Below are 21,877 nucleotides of genomic sequence, written 5' to 3'. Positions count from 1 at the left end.
GCATGTGGGATCTTCCTGGACCGGGGCACGAACCCGTGTCCCCTGCATCGGCAGGCAGACTCTCAACCACTGCACCACCAGGGAAGCCCCCCATTAGTTCTTATACCTTCCTGAAACTCAAATCAGGACAATTAATTACTAGAACACTGTACAGTTGCAAAGATGGTATAAAACAACTAGATGAGGTAGGTTGAGAAATAACATTCCTTAACTCGAATGTGCCATGTAGTGCCAAACTTGAATATCTCTATCTTTTTATAGGCACTTTATTGAGTTCTAGTTTACATACTATACAAGTCACCCATGTAAAATTCAGTGGTTCAGTTATGTTGACTTGTGTAACCATCAACATAATTTTAGAACATTTGGATCATCCCAGCAAGAAATCTTGTTCTCATGAGCTGTCATTCCCTATTACCCCTTCCCCCCAGGCCCTGGCAACCACTAATCTACTGTCTGTATAGATTTACCTATTCTAGACATTTCATATAAATGGAAGCATATAATACATGGTTTTCTGTGACTGGCTTCTTTTACTTAACATAATGTTTTCAAGGCTCATCCATGATTATAATATATATCAGTACTTCATTCTTTTTTATTGTCAAATAATATTCCATTCTATGGACATACCAAATTTTATTTATCCAACTGTCAGTTGATGGACCTTTAGGTTGTTTCCACTTTGGGGATATTATGAATAATGCTGCTTTGAACACTCATGTGCAAGATTTTTGCCGTGGACATGTTTTCATTTCTCTTTGGTATGTACCTAGGAGTGGAATTGCTGCACCACTTGGTATTGCTCTGTTTAATATTTTGCAGAGCTGCCAAACTGATTACCAAAGCACCTGCACCATTTTACATTCCCACTAGCATTGCATGAAGGTTTCAGTTTCTCCACATCCTCATCACACTTGTTATTGTCAGTCTTCTTAATTTTAGCCATCCTAAGGGTTGTGAAATGGTATCTCATTTGGTTTTGATTTGCATTTCCGTAATGATTAGTGATGTTGAACATCTGTTCATATGCTTATTGGCCATTTTTCTTTGGAAAAATGTCTATTGAATCCTTTGCCCATTTATTTAAATTTTTTTTATTTGAAAGACAAACTTGTAGAGTAGTTTCAGGTTCACAACAAGATTGAGGGGAAGATACAGATTTCCCATGTATGCCCTGCCTCCACGCATGCATGGTCTCTCCCATTATCAACATGCCCCACCAGAGTGGTTCTTTTTTTGTCTTTTTCTTTTTTTTAAAACAAGTGATGAACCTACATTGACACATCATAAGCACCCAAAGTCCATAGTTTACTTTAGCATTCACTCTTGTTGTTGTATGTTCTTTGGGTTTAGACAAAATGTTTAATGATATGTGTCTATCATTATAATATCGTATAGAGTATTTTCATTGCCCTAAAAATCCTTTGTGCTCCACCAGTTCATCCTTCTTCCCACCCAAATCCCTGGCAACTACTGATCTTTCTACTTTCTCCATAGTTTTGCCTTTTCCAGAATGTCACATAGTTCCATATGTATTTCACGTACATACAGTATGTAGCCTTTTCAGATTCTTTGCCCATTTAAAGAATCAGATAATTTGGTGGTGGTGGTGGTGTTTTTGAGTTTTGGGAGTTATTTACATATTCTGGATATAAATCCTAGATCAGATACCCGATTTGCAAATATTTTTTCCCACTCTAGATTGCCTTTTCACTCTCTTGATAGTGCCTTGTTGTACAGAGTTTTTAATTTTGATGTAGTCCAGTTTCTTTTTTTTTAACCTATGCTTTTGGTGTCATATTCCAAGAAATGACTGCTAAATCTAATGTCATGAAGCTTTCCTCTTATGTTTTCTTCTAAGATTTTTATTGTTTTAGGTTTTCTATTAGGTCTTTCATCCTAATAGAGTTAATTTTGGTATGTGGTGTAAAGTGTACAGGTCCAACTTTATTTGTTTGCATGTGAATATACAGTTTTCCCAGCACCATTTGTTGAAGACTCCTTTCCCCTTCAAATGATCTTGGCACCCTTGTTGAAAACCATTTGAACAAATATGTGAGAGTTTTATTTCTGGGCTCTCTTTTCTATTCCATTGGTCTATATGTCTATCTTTATGTCATTATTGCACTGTTTTGATTACTTCGATTAGCTTTGAGGTAAGTTTTGAAATCTGGAAGTGTGTGATCTCCAACTTTGTTCTTCTTTTTCATTACTGTTTTGTCTATTTGGGATCTCTAGAGATTCCATGTGAATTTTATGATAGGATTTTCTGTTTCTGGAAAAAACATCATTGGGATTTGTTAGGGATTGCATTGAATCTGTAGATTGCTTTGGGGGTAGTGTTCACATCTCAACAATATTAAGTCTTCCCATTCATGATCACTAGATGTCTTCTCACTTATTTATATCTTCTTTAATTCTTTGAGCTATATTTTGTAGTTTTAGTGTACAAGTCTTTCACCTCCATGGTTGTTTATTCTTAAGCATTTTATTCTTTTTGATGCCATTGTAAATGGAATTGTTTTTCTTAATTTCCTTTTCTGATTGCTCATTTTTTATCTTTGACCATTTTTCAATTGGGTTGTCTTTATTGTTGAATTGTAAAAGTTCTTTATATATTGTGGATACAATTTCCTTATCAGATATATGATTTATAAATACTTTCTATCATTCTGTGGGTTCTACTTTCTTTACCAATATGAACTCTTTACATAAACTATGAAAACACTTCTTCCAAAATATTACCTTTAAAATGATAGGAAATGCTAAGATATTTTATAAGAATTTACCTTATTAAAATATTAGACTTCTTAGCAGTTTTTCTATTTGTAAAATGTGGTAGTACATTTTATAGAATAATATTCAATGAAAAGTGTGTTTATAGACACTATAATGTCCTGGAAAATGATGTATTAGGCAAAAGGAGTATAACTTAAGCAATTATGTCATAAATAAAATTATGTTTAAAAAATCTCAAACTTATGCAAGGGAAAAATGATCAGAAAGAAATCCTCCAAAATGTTTGTAGTGGTCATGGAGTGACTAGGACAATGAGTATTTTGTTTTCTTCCTGTCTGTGTTTAGATATGTATTTAAACATTTTTTACTACAAAAATTCCTAAAAGAGCTGTTAGCCACTTAGAGTAAATATGAATGATGTAGCTTATGCTCCATTGTTGAATATTGACTTCAGGAGATCATTTGCTTCATTATAAAGCATCCCTTTGATAGTGTTGTATCCTGTCAGTCTATATCACTTCAGAAAATAATGTCCTATTTATTATAAACATCATAATTAATTTAAAAAATCTAAGTCTGTAGAGGAAATTATTTTTTTTCAGCATTTCTTGGAGGAATAATGTTAAATGAATGTATTATCTGCTCTAATTATCTAATTTAAATTACTAATTTAAATAATGGCTTTGTTAACTCATATTTAGTTTTGACCGCATGAATCAACTTGGTAAAATAACGAGATAATTTACTTTAAAAATCAATTATAGAAGTTGTCTGTTTAATCGTGGATTGGCAACTGTTTAAGCAGTCATCGGTCATTATTACAATTAGTTGAATTGTAGTAGTCAATTTAAGTGAATACTAAGGAACCACAATAACGCAGACAGAACTGAAGTGACATAAAGATTGCTACCTAGTCATCCTATTGTAGAAAAAACTCAGTAGTAATTAGTAATTTGAAAAAGGGCTATAATATAATAAAGTCTGTAATTTCTCTGCTTTTTTAGGAGTTGGTAATGCTTCTTTTAGAATATAATGCTCATACTACTGTTGTTAATGGGAATGGACAGACAGCAAAGGAAGTCACTCATGACAAAGAAATCAGAAACATGCTTGAAGGTAAATATTATGGATCTTAATCCAAACAGCATTTATTTTCGTTTTAGATGCGGTCCAGAATAGAAGTAGAAATGGCTTCTGAGATGCCAAAATAGATGACACCAAGCCTGTGGTCTAAAGATAATGTAATTTGCAAGTCACTGATTAGACATAAAACTATATGAGAGTTTCCACAGAGCTTTTAAATTCTTTATCTAGGATTATGGCAATTTTTAAAAATCAAATCTCCAACAAAATTAAAAGTAGAAATTAGAGACATGAGGGAGTACGGCTGAAAGGCTGCAGAAGCATGATAATGGAGAAATACAGAAGTGCAGGACAGGGAAACTATAAGAGGTGTAGCTACTGGGAGTCATTTGATATTGGGGAAGATAGCTCTGGCCAGCTCCATTACCCTGAGGGCTTCATTGTAGTACAGCAGCCAACAGTAACTTCTTCATGGCTCAGCTTCATTGTTAGATGAACTTCAAAGATTCAGTTATGTTTAAGAAGACATATTAGGATTTTCTCTAAAAATAGTTTAAAACAAAAATACTTCGATGCTTACATTGGGAAGTGTTCATTTGTTAGGATTATCCCCCAAATATCCAGGGCTTTGGCTGTAATTATTTTTTTGGTAATATTTCTATAGTAGAGAAGAGAAGATTACATTTTTTTAAATTAATTTATTTGGCTGCGTTGGGTCTTCTTGCGGCACACGGGCTTCTCTCTAGTTGTGGCACGTGGGCTCTAGAGCATGTGGGCTTAGTTGCCCCGCGGCATGTGGGATCTTAGTTCCCTGACCAGGGATTGAACCTGTGTCCCCTGCATTGGAAGGCAGATTCTTAACCACTGGACCATCAGGGATGTCCTTGAGAAGATTTCTTAATTACTACTTTATGAATAAAGGTATTGAATTAGAGTTGCAGTTTCACACACATCCTTGGTTTCTTTCCTTTGCAATTCAGAGAAGGGCAAGATAATTTTGTACTTCAAGGGTGTTGATTTATTTGTTATTAGTATTTTTATCTATGTACGAAGCAAGGTCTTGCTTTTTATTACTTTCCAGTTGGCCTTGAAACCTAAAATCTCCCTTGTTTCTTTAGTTACAAGATAATGTCTGCTTGTCAGACACCTTTAGATCAACGTCTCTACTCACTCTTGCATTGAAATGAACCCTCTCATTTTCAATAAACAAATCAACACATAACATCTTCTATAAGGCTCAGTATTATGTGATTTTGAGGAGATTGATCTATTATATGTGATCCCTGCCCTTTAGTAAATTATGATCTAATTGGGAGGATTAGGTACTGTCTTTGATCCTGTTCTATTATTTTATTTGTAATAAGATGAGAACCCAGAACTGACGTTCTCCCGACAGACTGGGATGTTGGGTTCACCTGACAAGTTGACATTTAATGGGGCTAGCTGTAAAGACGTGCTCTAAGTACCCACACTCACAGCCACCAAAACCCAACTGTGCTTAAGAACAAGGGCTTAGTTGACTTGATGGGCACTTATGATTTATCAGCTACAGTATGGTCCTAGCTGGGGTAATAGAAGTAGAAATTGAGAGATTTTGCTCTGATGAGATCACCTTAGCCAGGTGTGATATCATTTGTGGATAGTGCATCAAATGGATCAAACTGCAGGGAGTACATCCACAGCCCAAGACCACAGGTAGACCAGAAACCCAATCGCAGGGTCATGCACGTAGAGACAGGAAATGTTTCACCCCAGAAAGACAGATATCAGTAGACACAACAGAATCATGTTTGAGTATCTCAATAACTGTTATATTGGAAAAGGGGTATTCTTATTTGAGGCCGACCAGGGCCAGTTGACGATCCACTTGATGGCATGCCAGCGAGTTTATCTTTGGGTCCAGTGTATTATAATAATGGCTTGGGTTGCCTTGAAAGGTGTAGTGAGTTTCCCATGATTAGAAGTGTTTGGGAGAGGGTAGATTACTACTTGTCAGGCACTAGAGAGGACTAGTGTACCTTCTTCTACATATCTTCTTCTACATATATTTTTTTATATTGAGAAATATTCAACCTATGGGAAAGTTTCAAGAATAGTACAACAAACACTTGTATATCTGCACTTAGTCACCAGTCATTAACATTTTGCCACATCTGGTTTACCTTTTTATATATTATTTAATGTTATTTATTTACTTTTTTTTTTTTTTTGCGGTATGCGGGCCTCTCACTGCTGTGGCCCCTCCTGTCACGGAACACAGTCTCCAGACGCGCAGGCCCAGCGGCCACGGCTCACGGGCCCAGCCGCTCCGCGGCATGTGGGATCCTCCTGGACCGGGGCACGAACCCGTGTCCGCTGCATCGGCAGGCGGACTCTCCACCACTGTGCCACCAGGGAAGCCCTATTTATTTACTTTTAATTTTTTTTTTTTGCTGCGCTATTAGGGAATAATTTGCAGACATAATGATACTTTAGCCCTAAGTACTTCAGTATGTATCTCCTAAGAACAAGGATATTTCCTTATATAATCACAATATAATGATCAATTTCATGAGATTTAACAACATTATAATATCACTGTTGTAGAATGCCCCTCAATTTGGGCTTTTCTTGTCTCATATAATTAGATTCAGGGTATACATTTTGCCATAGGTTGTATTTGGCATAGGATAAGGTTTTATGCTTTATACCAGTGCATATTAGGAGGTACATGATGTCATTCTGTTCCATTACTGGTGAAATTATCTCTGATCACTACGTGGTCCACTGTTAAGCTGCCTTCCCCCTTTTGTAATTAATAAACAATCCTTGGCGAGAAAAACTGAGACCATGTAAATATCCTGAAATCAGGATAAAATCACTTTAAATCAGTGATTTTAGCATTTGTTGATAATTCTTGCCTGAATCACTCTTTACTATAGAGATTGCAAAAGGGTGATTTTCTGTTGTTAATGAAGTACATTTGGTAGGTTCTCACCTGCATTTGAAGTGTACTGCTGTTTACCCTATGCTGTGTGTGTATGTAAGTGTCTTGTCAGGATGGAGTTAGGCTTCATGATCTCTGTGATCCCTACTAACTCTGGATTCTGACTGAAAAGAAAGACAAAGAGTTAGTTTATAGTCATATCAAATTTAAAATTTATAGGACAGGGACTTCCCTGGTGGTCCAGTGGGTAAGACTCTGTACTCTCAATGCAGGAGGCCCAGATTTGATCCCAGGTCAGGGAACTAGATCCCACATGCATGCTGCAACTAAGAGTTCGCATGCCTCAACGAAGATCCTGAGTGCTGCAACTAAGACCCAGGGCAGCCAAAATAAATAGATAGGTAGATAGATAGATAGATGGATGCAGCCAAAATAAATAGATAGATAGATAAATAAATATTTTAAAAAAATAAAAATAAAATTTATAGGACAAATTATTTTGGGGATGGAGTATTTGCTTTAAAGAACATTTATTAAGGTATAAAATATATGGATAAAAGTACACATTATTAATGCACAGCTTGCTGTTTTCACAAGGGGAACACATCCATGTAAACAGCACCCATGTCAAGGAACAGAACATTATGGGCACTCTAGAAGCCTTGCGTCCGCAAATTGGAATATTTGTTTTTATTGGCTGGATCAGCAGTCTTCTTTCAGTGTCCAGAAGGAACACAGGACAGGAACACAAGCAGGGTTTTCAACTCCAGATCCAGTTTTCCTTCATTTATGAGCCTAGACAATCTAGAGAGAAACATTCACCACCCTTCCTTAAAGTCTAGAACGAACATTATTAAACATTGTTTGATTATTCAGTGAATACTTATTGGCTAAATATGCATTGTGCCAGATACTGTCATAAATGCCTAGGATTCACAGAAGAGTAAGAACAGGTACCTGACTTCGAGAATGACTGCAGGGATAAATTACAGCTCCAGGTAATACATGCAGTAGTACAGGTGTGTAGGGAAGGGTGGGGACGTGACTGTTCTCCAAAGCTCACAGTCCAGTGGCCTTAGAGGAAAGACTGAAGAGCATGAATCCCAGCAAAAGAAAGCAGTGTTGGGAGCACGTGTGGAGGCGTGGCAGCCTTCCTCCAAAGTGGAGAGGGAGGGGGGAGTGGGTGTGGAAATAAAAATGTGAGAAAAGAAGATGATGGTATATTAATTAGTAATGTTAGTCCGTTCTTAAGACAAAGTTAAACTGGTTCCAGCTATTCCGGTATTCAAGCTATGTGTTTCCTGTAGTTGAAATGCAAGGGCATGCGTAGTGTCTCGAACAACTGTTAGCGCATAGTAATTACTAACTATTAATAAATGTTCATTATTTCTCGGGGAGACCTAGGAAACCTTTTATAGTTCCTCCCTTGCAGCCTTTGCACAGGACATTGTACACATATTTTAAGGGGGATTATTATTAAGCCTTTCTATGAAATTGTTTCTTTTCTGTAAGCCAAAACAGAACTCAAACATAGCAGAAATGAGACCTTATTACATATTCTAGTCCTTTAAATCAGACTGCTCTCATTCCCTGCAAGTATGAGCAGCACAGAGTAATGGTAAAAGCATGGACTCTGGAACCCACCTGCCGAAGTTCAAGTCCCAGCTCCTCCACATCCTGGCTGTGTGGCTTACGTTAAGTTCCTTAACCTCTTGCTGCCTCAGTTTCTTCATCTATAAAATTGTGAAAATAGTAACACTTCAAAGAGTAGTTATGAGGATTTAATACGTTAATATTGTTTAAGTGTTTTGAAAGGTATTTGGCACGTAGTAAGTGCTAGAGTATTTGTTAAAGAAATAAAATATTCTTATGTAGACATATGTAAGTATATATAAACCTAAATATATTTATATGGTTTGTATGTCTTCCTGCCAACGCTATTTCTTATTATTACCTTTTGCATTCTAAGGTTCTGGAAAGTATGAGCTCCTCTCCCCACTTATCTACCTTTCCAAGGCACATATGTAATAGTATTTCAGCATGCAGAAGTAATTCATAATTCATAATTACTTGTGTTGGGTGTTATAGTGAGTAATGTACTTAAGGACCTCTGAATTGAAAACAGAAATTCATCTGAACCTGAGGGAAGTTGAACTCTGTAGTGTGAAATAAAGGCAGTGAGAATAACGGTAAAATCTAACAGCATTTGAATTACAATTCAAAACATTGTGACTTCTTTTATCATGATCACTTTATTCTCTATATATCTTTGTGATAAATTTGCTAATAGGATCCAGACTAGAAGTAGAATAATATGTACTTTTCCTTTTGCAGCTGTAGAAAGGACTCAACAAAGAAAGCTTGAAGAATTACTTTTGGCAGCAGCAAGAGAAGGCAGAACAGCAGAACTCACAGCTCTGGTAAAAAACGAAAACAAATGTATTATTTCTTTACTCTGCAGGGAATTTTTTTTTTCCAGAAAGGTGTGAAGTTTATTAAGATATTTTTTTAAAAAGATGGAACAGTAAGTAGCTACTGAATTTGGGATAGTTCCTTATTTACAAGTTTTACTGCAGGAGGCCCATTTAAATCAGCATTTCACATAATCAGAGGAGTACAGTTCTTCCCTAGAAATATAGGTATTTCACTCTCCAGGTAAAAGATTATTGAAAACATTAAGTGACTGCCCCAGTTAGAAACAGATAAGCGAATACCTTCAAGATATATAAAAAAGGGTAACTGCTACTTAAACATGAATTTTCACAAAATTATTCTTGTGTCTAATTCAGACAATTTGCTTAGAAAAGCTGAGGAAATTTTTTACTTAACGTTGAGTTCATAACGTAGTCAAATTGTGGGACCTGAATAGTTGAGATCAAAATAATAGAACAAAAGTCTTTAAATATCTGAAAACACAGCACGGTAATAGTTTAAGCAGGATATATTTTAAATGATTACGTTTTTCTCTGAATTTCTGATTTACTACCCCACTTCTACTTGGAAACCTAATGGTTAAGAATTTAGTTTTTCATGGTAAACATTTAATGTAAGGATAGTTTTTTTTCTTCTTCATGGTTAATCCAATTTAAAATTGGCATATAATATATAGGATCCTATAAAGGAATACCTTTCTCTAATTTTGATGAGCAATTATTTCTGAAAGGTATGCTATACTTCTAGAAAATAACATACAAACAAGGGACAATATTTTTGAAATATTTATATCATGTTAGAACAGACTGAAAACTTACCCATTTCATTTTTTTCTTCTTAGGAGACCTACTTTCCAGTTTCCATTTCCTGAAAATAGTCTCATTAAACACAAAACTCTGAATGTGGTCTAAATTCAAGACTGAAGCACGGCCATTTGCCTTAAAGTTACTTCAGCTCATTTGAAAAGGCCTCTCTGGTTTCCAAGTATAGTGCCTAAAACATATTTTAAACTTTGTGAAATGGAGACTCCTTTAAAAAGAACTTTTTTAAAGGAGTCAGCTGGGAACAACAAATTCAGTAGACCTTTAACATTTACATGTTTAACATTTATGGTTTTAACGCTTCTGAATGACTGCCTATGGTAGACCAATTTGTAATTTTGCTGTCACAAGTGTGAATTGCAAGACTGGTAGAGGTGAAAGAATCTTAGTGGAATCCCAGTGTCCAGGGGTGAGTGGGGTGGCCCTGGTATAGTGTGTGGTGTCTGTTGTCAGGGGAGCGTGGGACCTGAGATTCCGTGGCAGCTTGAGGACAGCATGGCGAGTGACGTGGGTTGGCTGATTTTGTGAGCAAGAAGCCACTGACAGTTGAGATGCTAAGAAGCCCTGCTGCTCATCAGGCTCTGGAGCATGAGGGCCCACCTGGATTTTCAGTTACACTGTACCATCATGGGTTTCATGGAAGAAAGTCCGTCTTTGGTATGTAAACTGCATTGTATTTCTTCAATTGTTAGCTCAACAGACCGAATCCTCCTGCTGTGAACTGTTCGGATCAGTTAGGAAATACACCCTTGCATTGTGCCGCTTACCGGGCTCATAAACAATGTGCCTTAAAGCTTCTAAAAAGTGGAGCAGACCCTAATCTGAAGAACAAAAATGGTAAGCATGTTGGTGAAAGCCATTGTTGGTCATTTTGAAGCTGTAAAGAAATGAAGCGTTTTGTTTCATTACCCAGCCTTTGTTAAACTGTGTGGTCCCTGTTTAATTTTGAAGTAAGGCATTTACACAAAAGAAAAAATTTATTAATTTACTTCTCAGTTAAGACCTAAATGTTTAATAATGCCTATTTCATATGAGGCACTAATGATGCCTAAGATCTGATTTCCACCTTCAAGGGAAAGAAACGTACAGTTGATTCTTGTTATTTGTGGTAGTTATGTTCTGTAACATTGCTGTGACCTCTGAATTAGTGGATACTGAACCATTGCTTATAAGGGAAATACAGAGTTAAGTTCCTGTGAGCCTTTGGTCACAGCATTTTCATCCACTGATCAACACGTAGCCTTGTTTTATGTGTGCTTCTGTTTAAAAACACCTTATTCAGTGTACGTTATTGACTTATTAACACTGAGCTCACTGCCAAGAGCGCTATAGCTCATGCCTGGACTAAGCTCGTGTAACACATACTCTGTTCAGAAGGCACATCACAGGCTTCTTGCACTTAAGAGCACTAGACAGCACTTCAGCCCTGTGCTTGGGGGCCAGTTTCAACGGTGAAATCACCAGAAACAAAAAGCGAAAAATGTGGCACTAGGTAGACTGTGACGAGGACACTTGTTCACAGTACGAGAGCTGAGACAAGAAGGCAGAGTACCAGCTTTTCCACTTCAGGGAATATGTGCATCAGAAGACTCAAGTTTTTTACCGATCTGGATGTGTCTGTGAATGACCAAAAAATTGCCATGAGTATTGACTTTGAGATTAAAGTACATTTTAACAATTGGCGAGTTTGCAGATGTGGAATTCACAAATAATGAGGATAGACTGTACATGCACGAAGCATCAAAGACAGAATTGGATAACCATAAGAGAGGCTGTAAAAGGTGTACTGGGTAATGAGTGGAGGAAGAGCTCATTAGGGCTTTTCTGCATCCCTTTTTAGGGTGCTTCCCTCTGCTGACTATTGGCCTGGATTAGGACTTGTCTGTGGTCCCATAGGACCCTGTGTTTACCTCTTCATAGCTTCAGTTGTTCTCCGTGGCAGTTGTTGACTTATGTAGCTGTCTCCCGTGAGACTGAGCTCCTAAGGGGGAGGGCTAACATTTTACTGTCTCGTTTACCCAGCACCTAGAGTAATGTGTAGCATTTGATGCCTTCTACAAGTTGCATGTTTGTTGAAGGTTTGGGGTGGTTAGAAATAGCTTCCTGAAGGAATACATCTTTTATACAGACCCTGGAGTCCTAGCAAGATAAAAAAAAAATTCATCTCTAAATACTTCAGTTTGTATCTCTAACGAAAGGCCCCCCAATATGGTTTTTTCCTTTTAAATAAAACAATACTGTTATTATCTAGTAAGATATTGGTAAGCTGAATTTTGGGAAAGGGTGTTGTAGGCAGAGGGAGGATTATGAGCAAAGGTAGTAAAAGGGGAAAAATGTCAGGCAAGTCGAGGCGACATCTCCAGTTTGACACATCCAAGGGTATGAAGGGGAACAATACTGGGGAATCCTGTAACTGCAGGTTAGCTTCTGTCGTGGCGAGCCTCAAAATGCCAGACTGTTTTGCCCCTTAATTTCAAGGTCAGGGAGACTCTGAGCAGTGGAGAGATGAGGTGCTTTAAAAAGACTAATATGGTTACAATATCTAGGATGGGTTGTGACAGGCCCAGGACTGTAGGGAGGGATCAGTAGGGCCACTGAAATGGTCTTAGGTGAGAGGTAATTAGGACCTGAACTTTAATAACGTCAATGGGTGTAGAAAGGAGAAAGAAAATTTACTATAGAATCTCATGCTTCTTCCTCTCTTCTTTTGACTTGGCCCTTGCGCCCTAGGCTGGCACTGTTCTATAGAGATACAGTGGGACCCACATAGTAAAAGTAAAAAGAAACATGAAATTAATTTTAATAATGTATTTTACTTAAAGCAGTATATCCAGAATACCATGTCAACATGTAATTGGTGAAAAAAGAAATTATCATTGGCGTTTTACATTCCTTTTTTGGGACCAAGTCTTTGAAATCTGGTGTGTGTTTTACACTTCACAGCACATCTCAGCTTGAACTAGATGCATTTCAAGGACTGAATGGCCACATGTGGTTAGTGGCCGCCGTATTGGACAGCGCGGTTCTGGACGTACTGAGCTGTTTGAGGCTCTCGAGTTAACCATGCTGTCCTCACTCTGCTTATGCTCTGTCTGCCAGGAATGCCCTTTTCCTTCTTGTCCATCTGGTAAACTCTAGTCTCACCTTAAGAATTAGCTCAAACTCTGCTTCCCCAGAGAGGCTTTCCCTGTATCCCTGAGGTAGACATAGGTTCTTCCTGGAATAAGCTAGAAGAGAAATTGGGGGATGCAGAAGGGGAACCACTCAGGAGACATGAGGGAAATGCCAGTTCCATGGAAGCCAAAGGAAGAGAGTAAATGCAGAGCTAAAGGGGTAGGATGTTATTGGTGTTACGAGCATCTTAGACTGAAGAAGATAAACACTGAGAAAAGGCTGTGGAATTCAGTGACACAGTGCCCAGTGGTCCTTTCTGAAAGAGCAGTTTTCACTGGGTAGTCGAGTGAAGGCTAGGTTAGGGGCTAAGGACTGAGTAGGAAGTGAGGAAGCTGAGGCAGCATTACTTACCTGCTTCTTTGCAATATGTAAGAACAGAGGATAGCTTCCTGGCCAAGTGGAAGACTTTTTAGGCACGGGGAATTTAAGTATGTTTGAAGTTAAGGAGGACCAAGGCAGTAGAAGAGCTTGATTTCATTGTGACAGTTAGAAATATAATTTTTAAAAAGGTAATGTTTTGGGGAATAGCAAAAAAAGTAGGAACATATTTGAGAAACAATTTTTAGTTTTTTTTTAATGGAGGCAATTATAAACACAGCTGAAGGATGTAAAAGAAGACCTAAAAGATGGAGAACCCTTCATGTTTTTGGTGGAAAAGACCTCAACATTGAAAAGCTAACAGTTCTCCTGAAATTAATGTATAATTCAAAGCAGTCCCAGCCAGAATCCTCAAAAGTTTTTCATAGAACTTGACTAGCTGATTTCTAAATTTATACAGGAAAGTCGAGGGCAGAGAATTTTAAAGGGGGAGAGAAGCAGTGAGGGCTTGCCCTTGCTGGATAGAAGGACCAATTATGAATCTCTGATAAGTAAAGTATTCATTTCTTCAACAAGTGTTTGAGTGCTTATGTGCCAGATACTACTCCAGGGACTAGGGACCTAGAACAGTGAAGAAAAAAAAAACAGGCAAGTTCCTGCTTTCATGGAGCCTACATCCTAATAAGGTAAGGCCAATAAAATGCAAATAGAAAAGCAGGTATTTAATATGTCAGATGTGATAAGTGCTCTGAGTGGGGAAAAGGCAGGGAAATGGGATCCGGAGTGTGTTGCATGTATAGAGGGCTCCTCCTTTGTATGGGGTGGCAGGAAATGCTTCTCTGTTAGGATGGCAATTAAAACTTGAAGTGAGGGGGCAAGCCATGTCAATATCTGGAGACAAGCTTGGTTCTAGGCAGAGGAAACAGGTGAGAGTGTGTGTGATGTGTCAGGAAAAGCAAGGAGGCCAGGATGTCCAGAGCAGAGTGAGAGAAGGAGAGTGGTCGGAGGAGGGGGTTAGAGAGGCATTGGGAACTGGATCATGAAAGGCCTTTCAGGTTATTGTAGGAATTTTGGCTTTTACTCTGAGAGATGGGAAGATGCAAGAGGGTTTAGAGTGGAGCAGTGATGCGATCTGACTTATATTATGAAAAATGATCCCTCTGGTTGCCGTGAGGAGACTAGACCCTAGGAGGGCAGGGAGGATAGCTGTTGAGAGGCTGTTGGGATAATCGGGGTGAGAGGTAATATTGGCTTAGATCAGGATAGTGGCAATAAAAGTGGTAGAAGTGGTTGGATTTTTTTTTTTTTTTAACATATTTTGAAGGTAGAGTGGTTAGGATTTTCTGATGGCTTGGATGTGAGCTGTGAAAGAAAGGAGTCAAGGATGACTTTCCAGTGTTTGAACTGAGGACTGAAAGAATGGAATTTCCAATTCGTGAGGAGAACACTGCAGTAGGGGCAGGTTAGCAGTTGCTGAGAATTAGGGGCTTGGTTTTTAAGACATTAAGAATTTGAAATACTATTATACAATCCAAATGATAGAGTTGGAAGTAGAAGTTTGAGTTTAGGGGAGAGATCTGGGTGGAGATACAAATTTGGGAATCATTAGTATATACTGTTGAGTTACTTAAAGTCATGGAATGTATAAAATCACTTAGCAAGATCTTGAATTGGTATTGGTTCAGGGTAGGTGAACAGACAGTTTAGAAATTAAAACATGTACACATGGGAACTTAGTAGATGACAAAAGTGGTGTGATAGGTGGATGAGGAGAGAATCTAGTAATTAGCTGTCCATATAGTAATAGGTAATTTTAGATACCCATTTCATAGTGGATACTAAATTCCAGGTAGTTTAAAGACCTATATGTGCAATACAAACTTCAAACATCAGGAGAGGCTTCTGCTTTTGGCCATAATGGAGTTACAGGGACCTGATTTACCTCCCTTTCTCCACACCTGTTAACATTGTATTGCAAGACCTAGCCAGTGCAACAAAGCAAGAAAAAGAAATAGAAGACATTCAGACTGAAAAAGAATTCTTATTCTTCTGATCATCCAGGTAAAAAAATTCTAAGAAATTTACAACAACCTGGTAGAACTAATTAGTGAGCTAGTTCAACATACAAAAGTCAATTTTATTTCTGTATACTAGTCAGAAGTAGAAAATGAAAAAGCATATTATTTATAATGGCATTAAAATTTCATGAAATACTTGGGAATAAACTTGATAAAAGATGTGTAAGACTTGTACACATTGAACATTGGTGAGAGAAATTTAAGAATATCTGTATCGGGAAGGGTACTATTTTCAGGGATCAGAAGACTTGACATTGTTGTCAGTTTTCTCCAAGTAGATGTAGCAGTTCAGTGCAATCCCAGTCAAAGTTCCAGCAGGCCTTATTTGTAATGACAAATTGATTACAAATTTTATTTGGAAATGGAAAAGACCTAGTATACTCAAAACAACTTTGGAAAAGAACAAAGTTGGAGGACTTACGCTACCTTGTAGTTACAGTCAGGGTTCTCTAGAGAAACAGAACCAATCATATATATATATATATAGAGAGAGAGAGAGAGAGAGAGAGAGGGAGGGAGGGAGGGAGGGAGGGAGGGAGGGAGGAAGGGAGGGGGAGAGAGAGGGCGGGAGAGAGACACAGACACACAGACAGACAGAGAGAGACAGAGAGGAGAGCCTGACCAATTAAGGGGGAGAGACCGGGAGACCAAGACCAAGAAGGCCCAATGGTATAATTCAGTCTGAATCCAAAGGCCTGAGCCCTGGGGAGGGGGGCAGCCAGAGGCCAGAGAACTAGGAGATCCAATGTTCGAGGGCAGAAAGAGATGGATTTCCCAGCTCAAGAAGAGAGAATTTGTCCTTTCTCTGCCTTTTTGTTCTATGCAGGCCCTCAGTGGATTGGATAATGCTACCCACATTGGTGAGGTCAGATCTTTACTCAATCTACTGATTCAAATGCTAATATCACCCAGAAACACCCTCACAGACACACCCAGAAATGTTTTACTATTATTTACTATCTAGGTATTCCTTAGCCTAGTCACTGTGGTAAGGATAGATATATATAGGTCTGTGGAACAGGAGAGAGTCCAGAAATATATAAATATATTTACACACAATTGATTTTTGTCAAAGGTGTCAAGGCAATCAGTGAGGAAAGGATAAAATTGTCAACAGATGACACTGAAAAAGTTGGATTGCTATATTCAAAACAAGGAACATGTGTAAAAATTAGATCTAGAAGGGTCACAGAAATGAACATAAGAGTTAAAACCATAAAACTCTAGAAGAAAATACAGGAGAAAATCTTAGTTACCTTGGGTTTTGCAAAGATTTCTTAAATATGACACAAAGCATGAGTGATAAAATATTGATAAATTGGACTTTGTCAAAATTAGAAAGTTTTTCTCTTCAATAAGCACTGTTATGAAAATGCAAGCTATTTTATGGGAGGAAATATTGGCAAAACATGTACAAGAGTGCACCTGTATCTAGGATATATACAGAACACTTATAACTCTAATAGGAAGATAACCCAATTCTAAAAAGGTTCAGGCACTTCTTCAAAGATATACAGATGGCAAAAAACACATGACTAAAGGCTCTACATGGAGGTATAAAACCTAAATTAAAATTCCTTTACATGAGAAAAATGCATTCACATAAATGCAAGGAGTATGTACTATGATGTTTATTTCAGCTCTATTTAAAATAGTAAAAAAGAATCATGATTACCTTTGAAAGTTAGTAGCAGTTTAGTAGCAGAATGATTTAACATTGAGGGGTAAACTTCTAAAAGTGATGGAAGGTGGGTACAGATATCTGGAAGGTTCAGCATTCCTGTTGAAGATGTTATAGTGTTCTTGATAAAAGTCAAGATGGTGCTTTCTGAAAAAGTGTAATTTTTTAAATCATAAGAGTAATAGTATCTGCATTTTAGGAAGTTTTAAAAATACAGAAAAAAACATAAATTACTCCAATACAATCTCTGGTACTTTGGCATATTATATACCCTTTGAATATATTTTCATACCTATTTTAGAGCATTTTTTAAAATTGCAAAACAAATGCTTTTTTTTTTAATGGCCAAAATGAGGAAAATGAAGGCACCAAAAAAGTACAATCCCCTATACCCAAACATCCAAAGATTTAGTTTTTAGTTGTTGTTCTGTTGTAGACTAGATTTTTTTTAAGTTTTAAATAATAGATACCAACTCAAGAGTGTGAGCAGGGACTTCCCTGGTGGTCCAGTGGTAAAGAATCCGCCTTACAATGGAGTGGACTCGGGTTTGACCCCTGGTCAGGGAACTAAGATCCCACGTGCCGCGGGGCAACTAAGCCCATGTGCCACAACTACTGAGCTCATGCGCCTCAATTAGAGAGCCTGCGTGCTGCAAACTACAGAGCCCATGCGCCCTGGAGCCCGCGTGCCACAACTACAGAGCCCACGCACCCTGGAGCCTGTGCACCACAACTAGAGAAGAGAAAACCTGCATGCCACAATTAGAGGAGAAGCCCACGCATCACAATGAAAGATCCTGCATGCCTCAATAAAGATCCGTGTGCTGTACAAACATGGCTGCTAGGGCCTTCCCTTGGGGGTGTGTGAAAAGGGCAGAGGATGCTCAGAGAATGGTGAAGGAGTATGCGCTGGCAAACACCTAAGAAAGTATCTACCATTCCTTTTAGTTTATGGCTTGTAAATAGAGTTGACATATTAAAATCCTGCTCTTTATTAAATGTCAACAGTTTTCCATATCGTTACAGGAAGCATAGTCTTCATGGCTCACCTTCTGCATAGTATTTCATGTGGATGTAATATAATCTGCTCCACACCCACAGACCTTCAGTGATAAGGACAGTAATAATTTTCTATATTTTTTTATGACTGAATTTTCCTGGTATTTTTAAACAAGGATGTTTTAAATTTTTTTAATATAAATTTATTTAATTTTGGCTGCTTTGGGTCTTCCTTGCTGCGCATGGGCTTTCTCTAGTTGTGGCAAGCAGGGTCTGCTCTTCGTTGTGGTGCACGGGCTTTTCATTGCAGTGGCTTCTCTTGTTGCAGAGCACGGGCTCTAGGTGCACGAGCTTCAGTAGTTTTGGCACGCGGGCTCAGTAGTTGTGGCGCCCGGGCCTAGTTGCTCTACGGCATGTGGGATCTTCCTGGACCAGGGATCGAACCCGTGTCCCCTGCATTGGCAGGCGGATTCTTAACCACTGCGCCACCAGGGAAGCCCTGTTTTAAATTTTTAGTCAAACTTGTTGATCCTCTTTGATTTCTTCTAACACTTCTAAGCTTAGGTAGAGCTTTGGTAAATACTCGATTCTGTTTTCTCCTAGTGTATCTGTATCACATTCATTCAGCAAATACTGAGCCTCTGCTGTGTGCCAGGAACTGTCGCAGGTACTAGCGACCCAACAGCAAACAAAATCTGACTGTCCCCATACTTGTTTTCTAGTGGGAGGAGATAGACAAAGCATAAATACACATACAGTGTTGGACAGTGAGGTAAGGAAAAATAAAATAGGCTAAAGGGGGATAGAGGGTGATTCAGTGGGGAGGGAGGCTTTTGTTTTGGAAAGGGTGGAAGGGAAGGGAAGGCCGCTCTGAAGTGACTCTGAGCAAAGAGCCACATTGAGGAAGGGAGTGAGCTGTGGTGAAGGATTCTGGCAGAAGAGCAGTGAAAGCAAAGGGCAAGCAAGTGTAAAGGCTCCAGGGTAGGAGGGCACTTGGCGTATTTGAAGAAGGAAGCCGCCGGGTTGCCTAGAGCGGGCTCCTCAGGGACACAGGTAACATCATATGGCAGCCGGAGGCCCAGCCCTGTTGCTGTCGAGGGTTTTAAGCAGGAAAGGTGACGTGCGAGTGTACGTTAGGACGGGAGACTCTCAAATTGCTAATCACTTATCCTTGCAGCCTTTCCTTTATCGAGCAGCCTTTCCTTTTCCTTTGTTTTGTTATGCCTTTTTCATACTCTTGAAGAATTTACTTTTTTTGTGTGTTTTCTGTGCTCTTTTATTGCCTCAGCTGTCCCTTCACCAGCGGTGCACTTTTTTTTTTTTTAGCATCTTTATTGGAGTATAATTGCTTTACAATGGTGTGTTAGTTTCTGCTTTATAACAAAGTGAATCAGTTATACATATGTTCCCATATCTCTTTCCTCTTGCGTCTCCCTCTCTCCCTATCCCACCCCTCTAGGTGGTCACAAAGCACCCAGCTGATCTCCCTGTGCTATGCAGCTGCTTCCCACTAGCTAAGTGTCCATCAGCAGATGAATAGATAAAGAAGATGTGGCACATATATACAATGGAATATTACTCAGCCATAAAAAGAAGCGGTGCACTTTTAATGGTTGTTTTTGTAAGACTTTAATAGCTGATGACATTTCCCCTTACTATTCCTTTTTGAGTATTTTCCTTGACAGTCTTAACTATTTGTTTTTCCAAATGGCATTTTAAATAATTTTCTTAGGTTCTTAGTAAAAATGCTGTTGACATCTAATTGAGATTGTGTTCTATGTAAATTATTTGAGGAGTGTTGACATTTTTATTTCATTTTCCCATTAAGGGACAAATCTGTATCAGGCAAAAATTTATAGGATCCTTCCCGTTTTTTACTTTATTTTGTCGTGGTTGATAAGAGTTGTAGTGCCGTTTTGAAACAACTGGTTATGTTGCCTCTCCCGGTAAGGGGGCTCTTTCATTCAGTTCTAAAAGCATTTTATTAAATTCTCACTGTGTGCCAGGCACTGTGGGCATTGAATCCAGCAACGAGGGCTCTGTGTAGGGCTTCAGCTAGTTGGCAGGAGTTCAGAATTTATTTTTGGTGTTAGGACAGAATTCTGTGAAAGAAATCACATTGTCTTTCTCCTTTCTCCCTAAAAGTGCCCTGCAGATAGAGTAGAAATAACGAGTTGGCAGACATTTTCATAAGACATCCTCCTGTTTGCTAGCTAGAAAACCTAGAGTGATTATCAGTTGCTCAGTTAACATTTTAAACAGTTTTTTCCCCACTGAAAGAGTAATAATATATGACCAGTTTAAGTTTTACCTGTCAGCAGCCTGATAAATCTACCTCTAAAAGTAAATCTCAAAGCTGCATAATTTTCTCCATACCTACTAGTGTCTCCATTTTACTGCTAACTCTCTAGTTCAAGCCACCAGTATCTTTCTTGTTTTTTTAAATTAATTTTTATTGGAGTATAGTTGATTTACAATGTTTTAGTTTCAGGTGTACAGCAAAGTGAATCGGTTATACATATATCCACTCTTTTAGATTCTTTCCCCATATAGGTCATTATAGAGTATCGAGTAGAGTTCCCTGTGCTATACAGTAGGTCCTTATTAGTTTTCTATTTTATATATAGGAGTGTGTATATGTTAATCCCAATCTCCCAATTTATACACCCCCTCCCTTTCCCCCTTGGTAACCATAAGTTTGTTTTCTACATCTGTGACTCTATTTCTGTTTTGTAAATAAGTTCATTTGCACTATTTTTTTTAGTCCACTTATAAGTGATATCATATACTATTTATCTTTTTCTGTCTGATTTACTTCACTTAGTATGATACTCAGTATGACAATCTCTAGGTCCATCCATGTCACTGCAAATGGCATTATTTCATTCTTTTTTTTATGGCTGAGTAATATTCCATTGTATATACGTACCACATCTTCTTCACCCATTCCTCTGTCGGTGGATATTTAGGTTGCTTCCACGTCTTGGCTATTGTAAATAGTGCTGCATTGAACATTGTGGTACATGTATCCTTTCGAATTATGGTTTTCTCTGGATATATGCCCAGGAGTGGGATTGCTGGATCATATGGTAGCTCTTTTAGTTTTTTTTAAAAACAATTTGTGGTAGTCTTTTTAGTTTTTTTTTTTTTTTTTTTTTTTTGTTTGTTTGTTTGTTTGTTTTTTGCGGTACGCGGGCCTCTCACTGTCGTGGCCTCTCCCGTTGCGGAGCCCAGGCTCCGGACGCGCAGGCTCAGCGGCCATGGCTCACGGGCCCAGCCGCTCCGCGGCATGTGGGATCTTCCCAGACCGGGGCACGAACCCGTGTCCCCTGCATCGGCCGGCGGATTCTCAACCACTGCGCCACCAGGGAAGCCCTCTTTTTAGTTTTTTAAGGAACCTCCATACTGTTCTCCATAGTGGCTCTACCAAGTTACATTCCCACCAACAGTGTGGGAGGGTTTCCTTTTCTCCACCCCCTCTCCAGCATTTACTGTTTGTAGATTATTTGGTGATGGCTACTCTGACTGGTGTGAGATAATACCTCATTGTAGTTTTGATTTGTATTTCTCTAGTAATTAGTGATGTTGAGCATCTTTTTCTCTAGTAATTATTGATGTTGAG

General features: G+C 38.4%; 1 protein-coding gene and 1 long non-coding RNA gene across 6 annotated transcripts in view; one reads left to right on the top strand and one right to left on the bottom strand.

The window, feature by feature from the left end:
• OSBPL1A (oxysterol binding protein like 1A) overlaps positions 1-21,877 on the top strand; it is a 221,389-nt gene that overhangs the window by 38,933 nt on the left and 160,579 nt on the right. For all 5 annotated transcript variants that reach the window (XM_028480699.2, XM_028480698.2, XM_024121005.3 and 2 more), the window contains 3 exons: positions 3,747-3,858; positions 9,086-9,171; positions 10,698-10,842. In XM_028480699.2, the coding sequence (XP_028336500.1) occupies positions 3,747-3,858; positions 9,086-9,171; positions 10,698-10,842 (343 nt within the window). The remainder of the gene's footprint in view (positions 1-3,746; positions 3,859-9,085; positions 9,172-10,697; positions 10,843-21,877) is intronic.
• The window catches only part of LOC129391595 (uncharacterized), a 53,657-nt gene continuing 39,049 nt past the window's right edge, over positions 7,270-21,877 (bottom strand). The window contains exons 2-5 of the long non-coding RNA XR_008615999.1: positions 17,251-17,403; positions 9,072-9,168; positions 8,396-8,484; positions 7,270-7,555 (exon numbers count right to left, since the gene is read on the bottom strand). This is a non-coding gene — a long non-coding RNA (uncharacterized lncRNA). The remainder of the gene's footprint in view (positions 7,556-8,395; positions 8,485-9,071; positions 9,169-17,250; positions 17,404-21,877) is intronic.

Source organism: Physeter macrocephalus, chromosome 19 (genome assembly GCF_002837175.3).
Source record: "Physeter macrocephalus isolate SW-GA chromosome 19, ASM283717v5, whole genome shotgun sequence".
Classification (NCBI taxonomy): domain Eukaryota; kingdom Metazoa; phylum Chordata; class Mammalia; order Artiodactyla; family Physeteridae; genus Physeter; species Physeter macrocephalus.
This window is presented reverse-complemented; position numbering and strand designations above follow the sequence as displayed.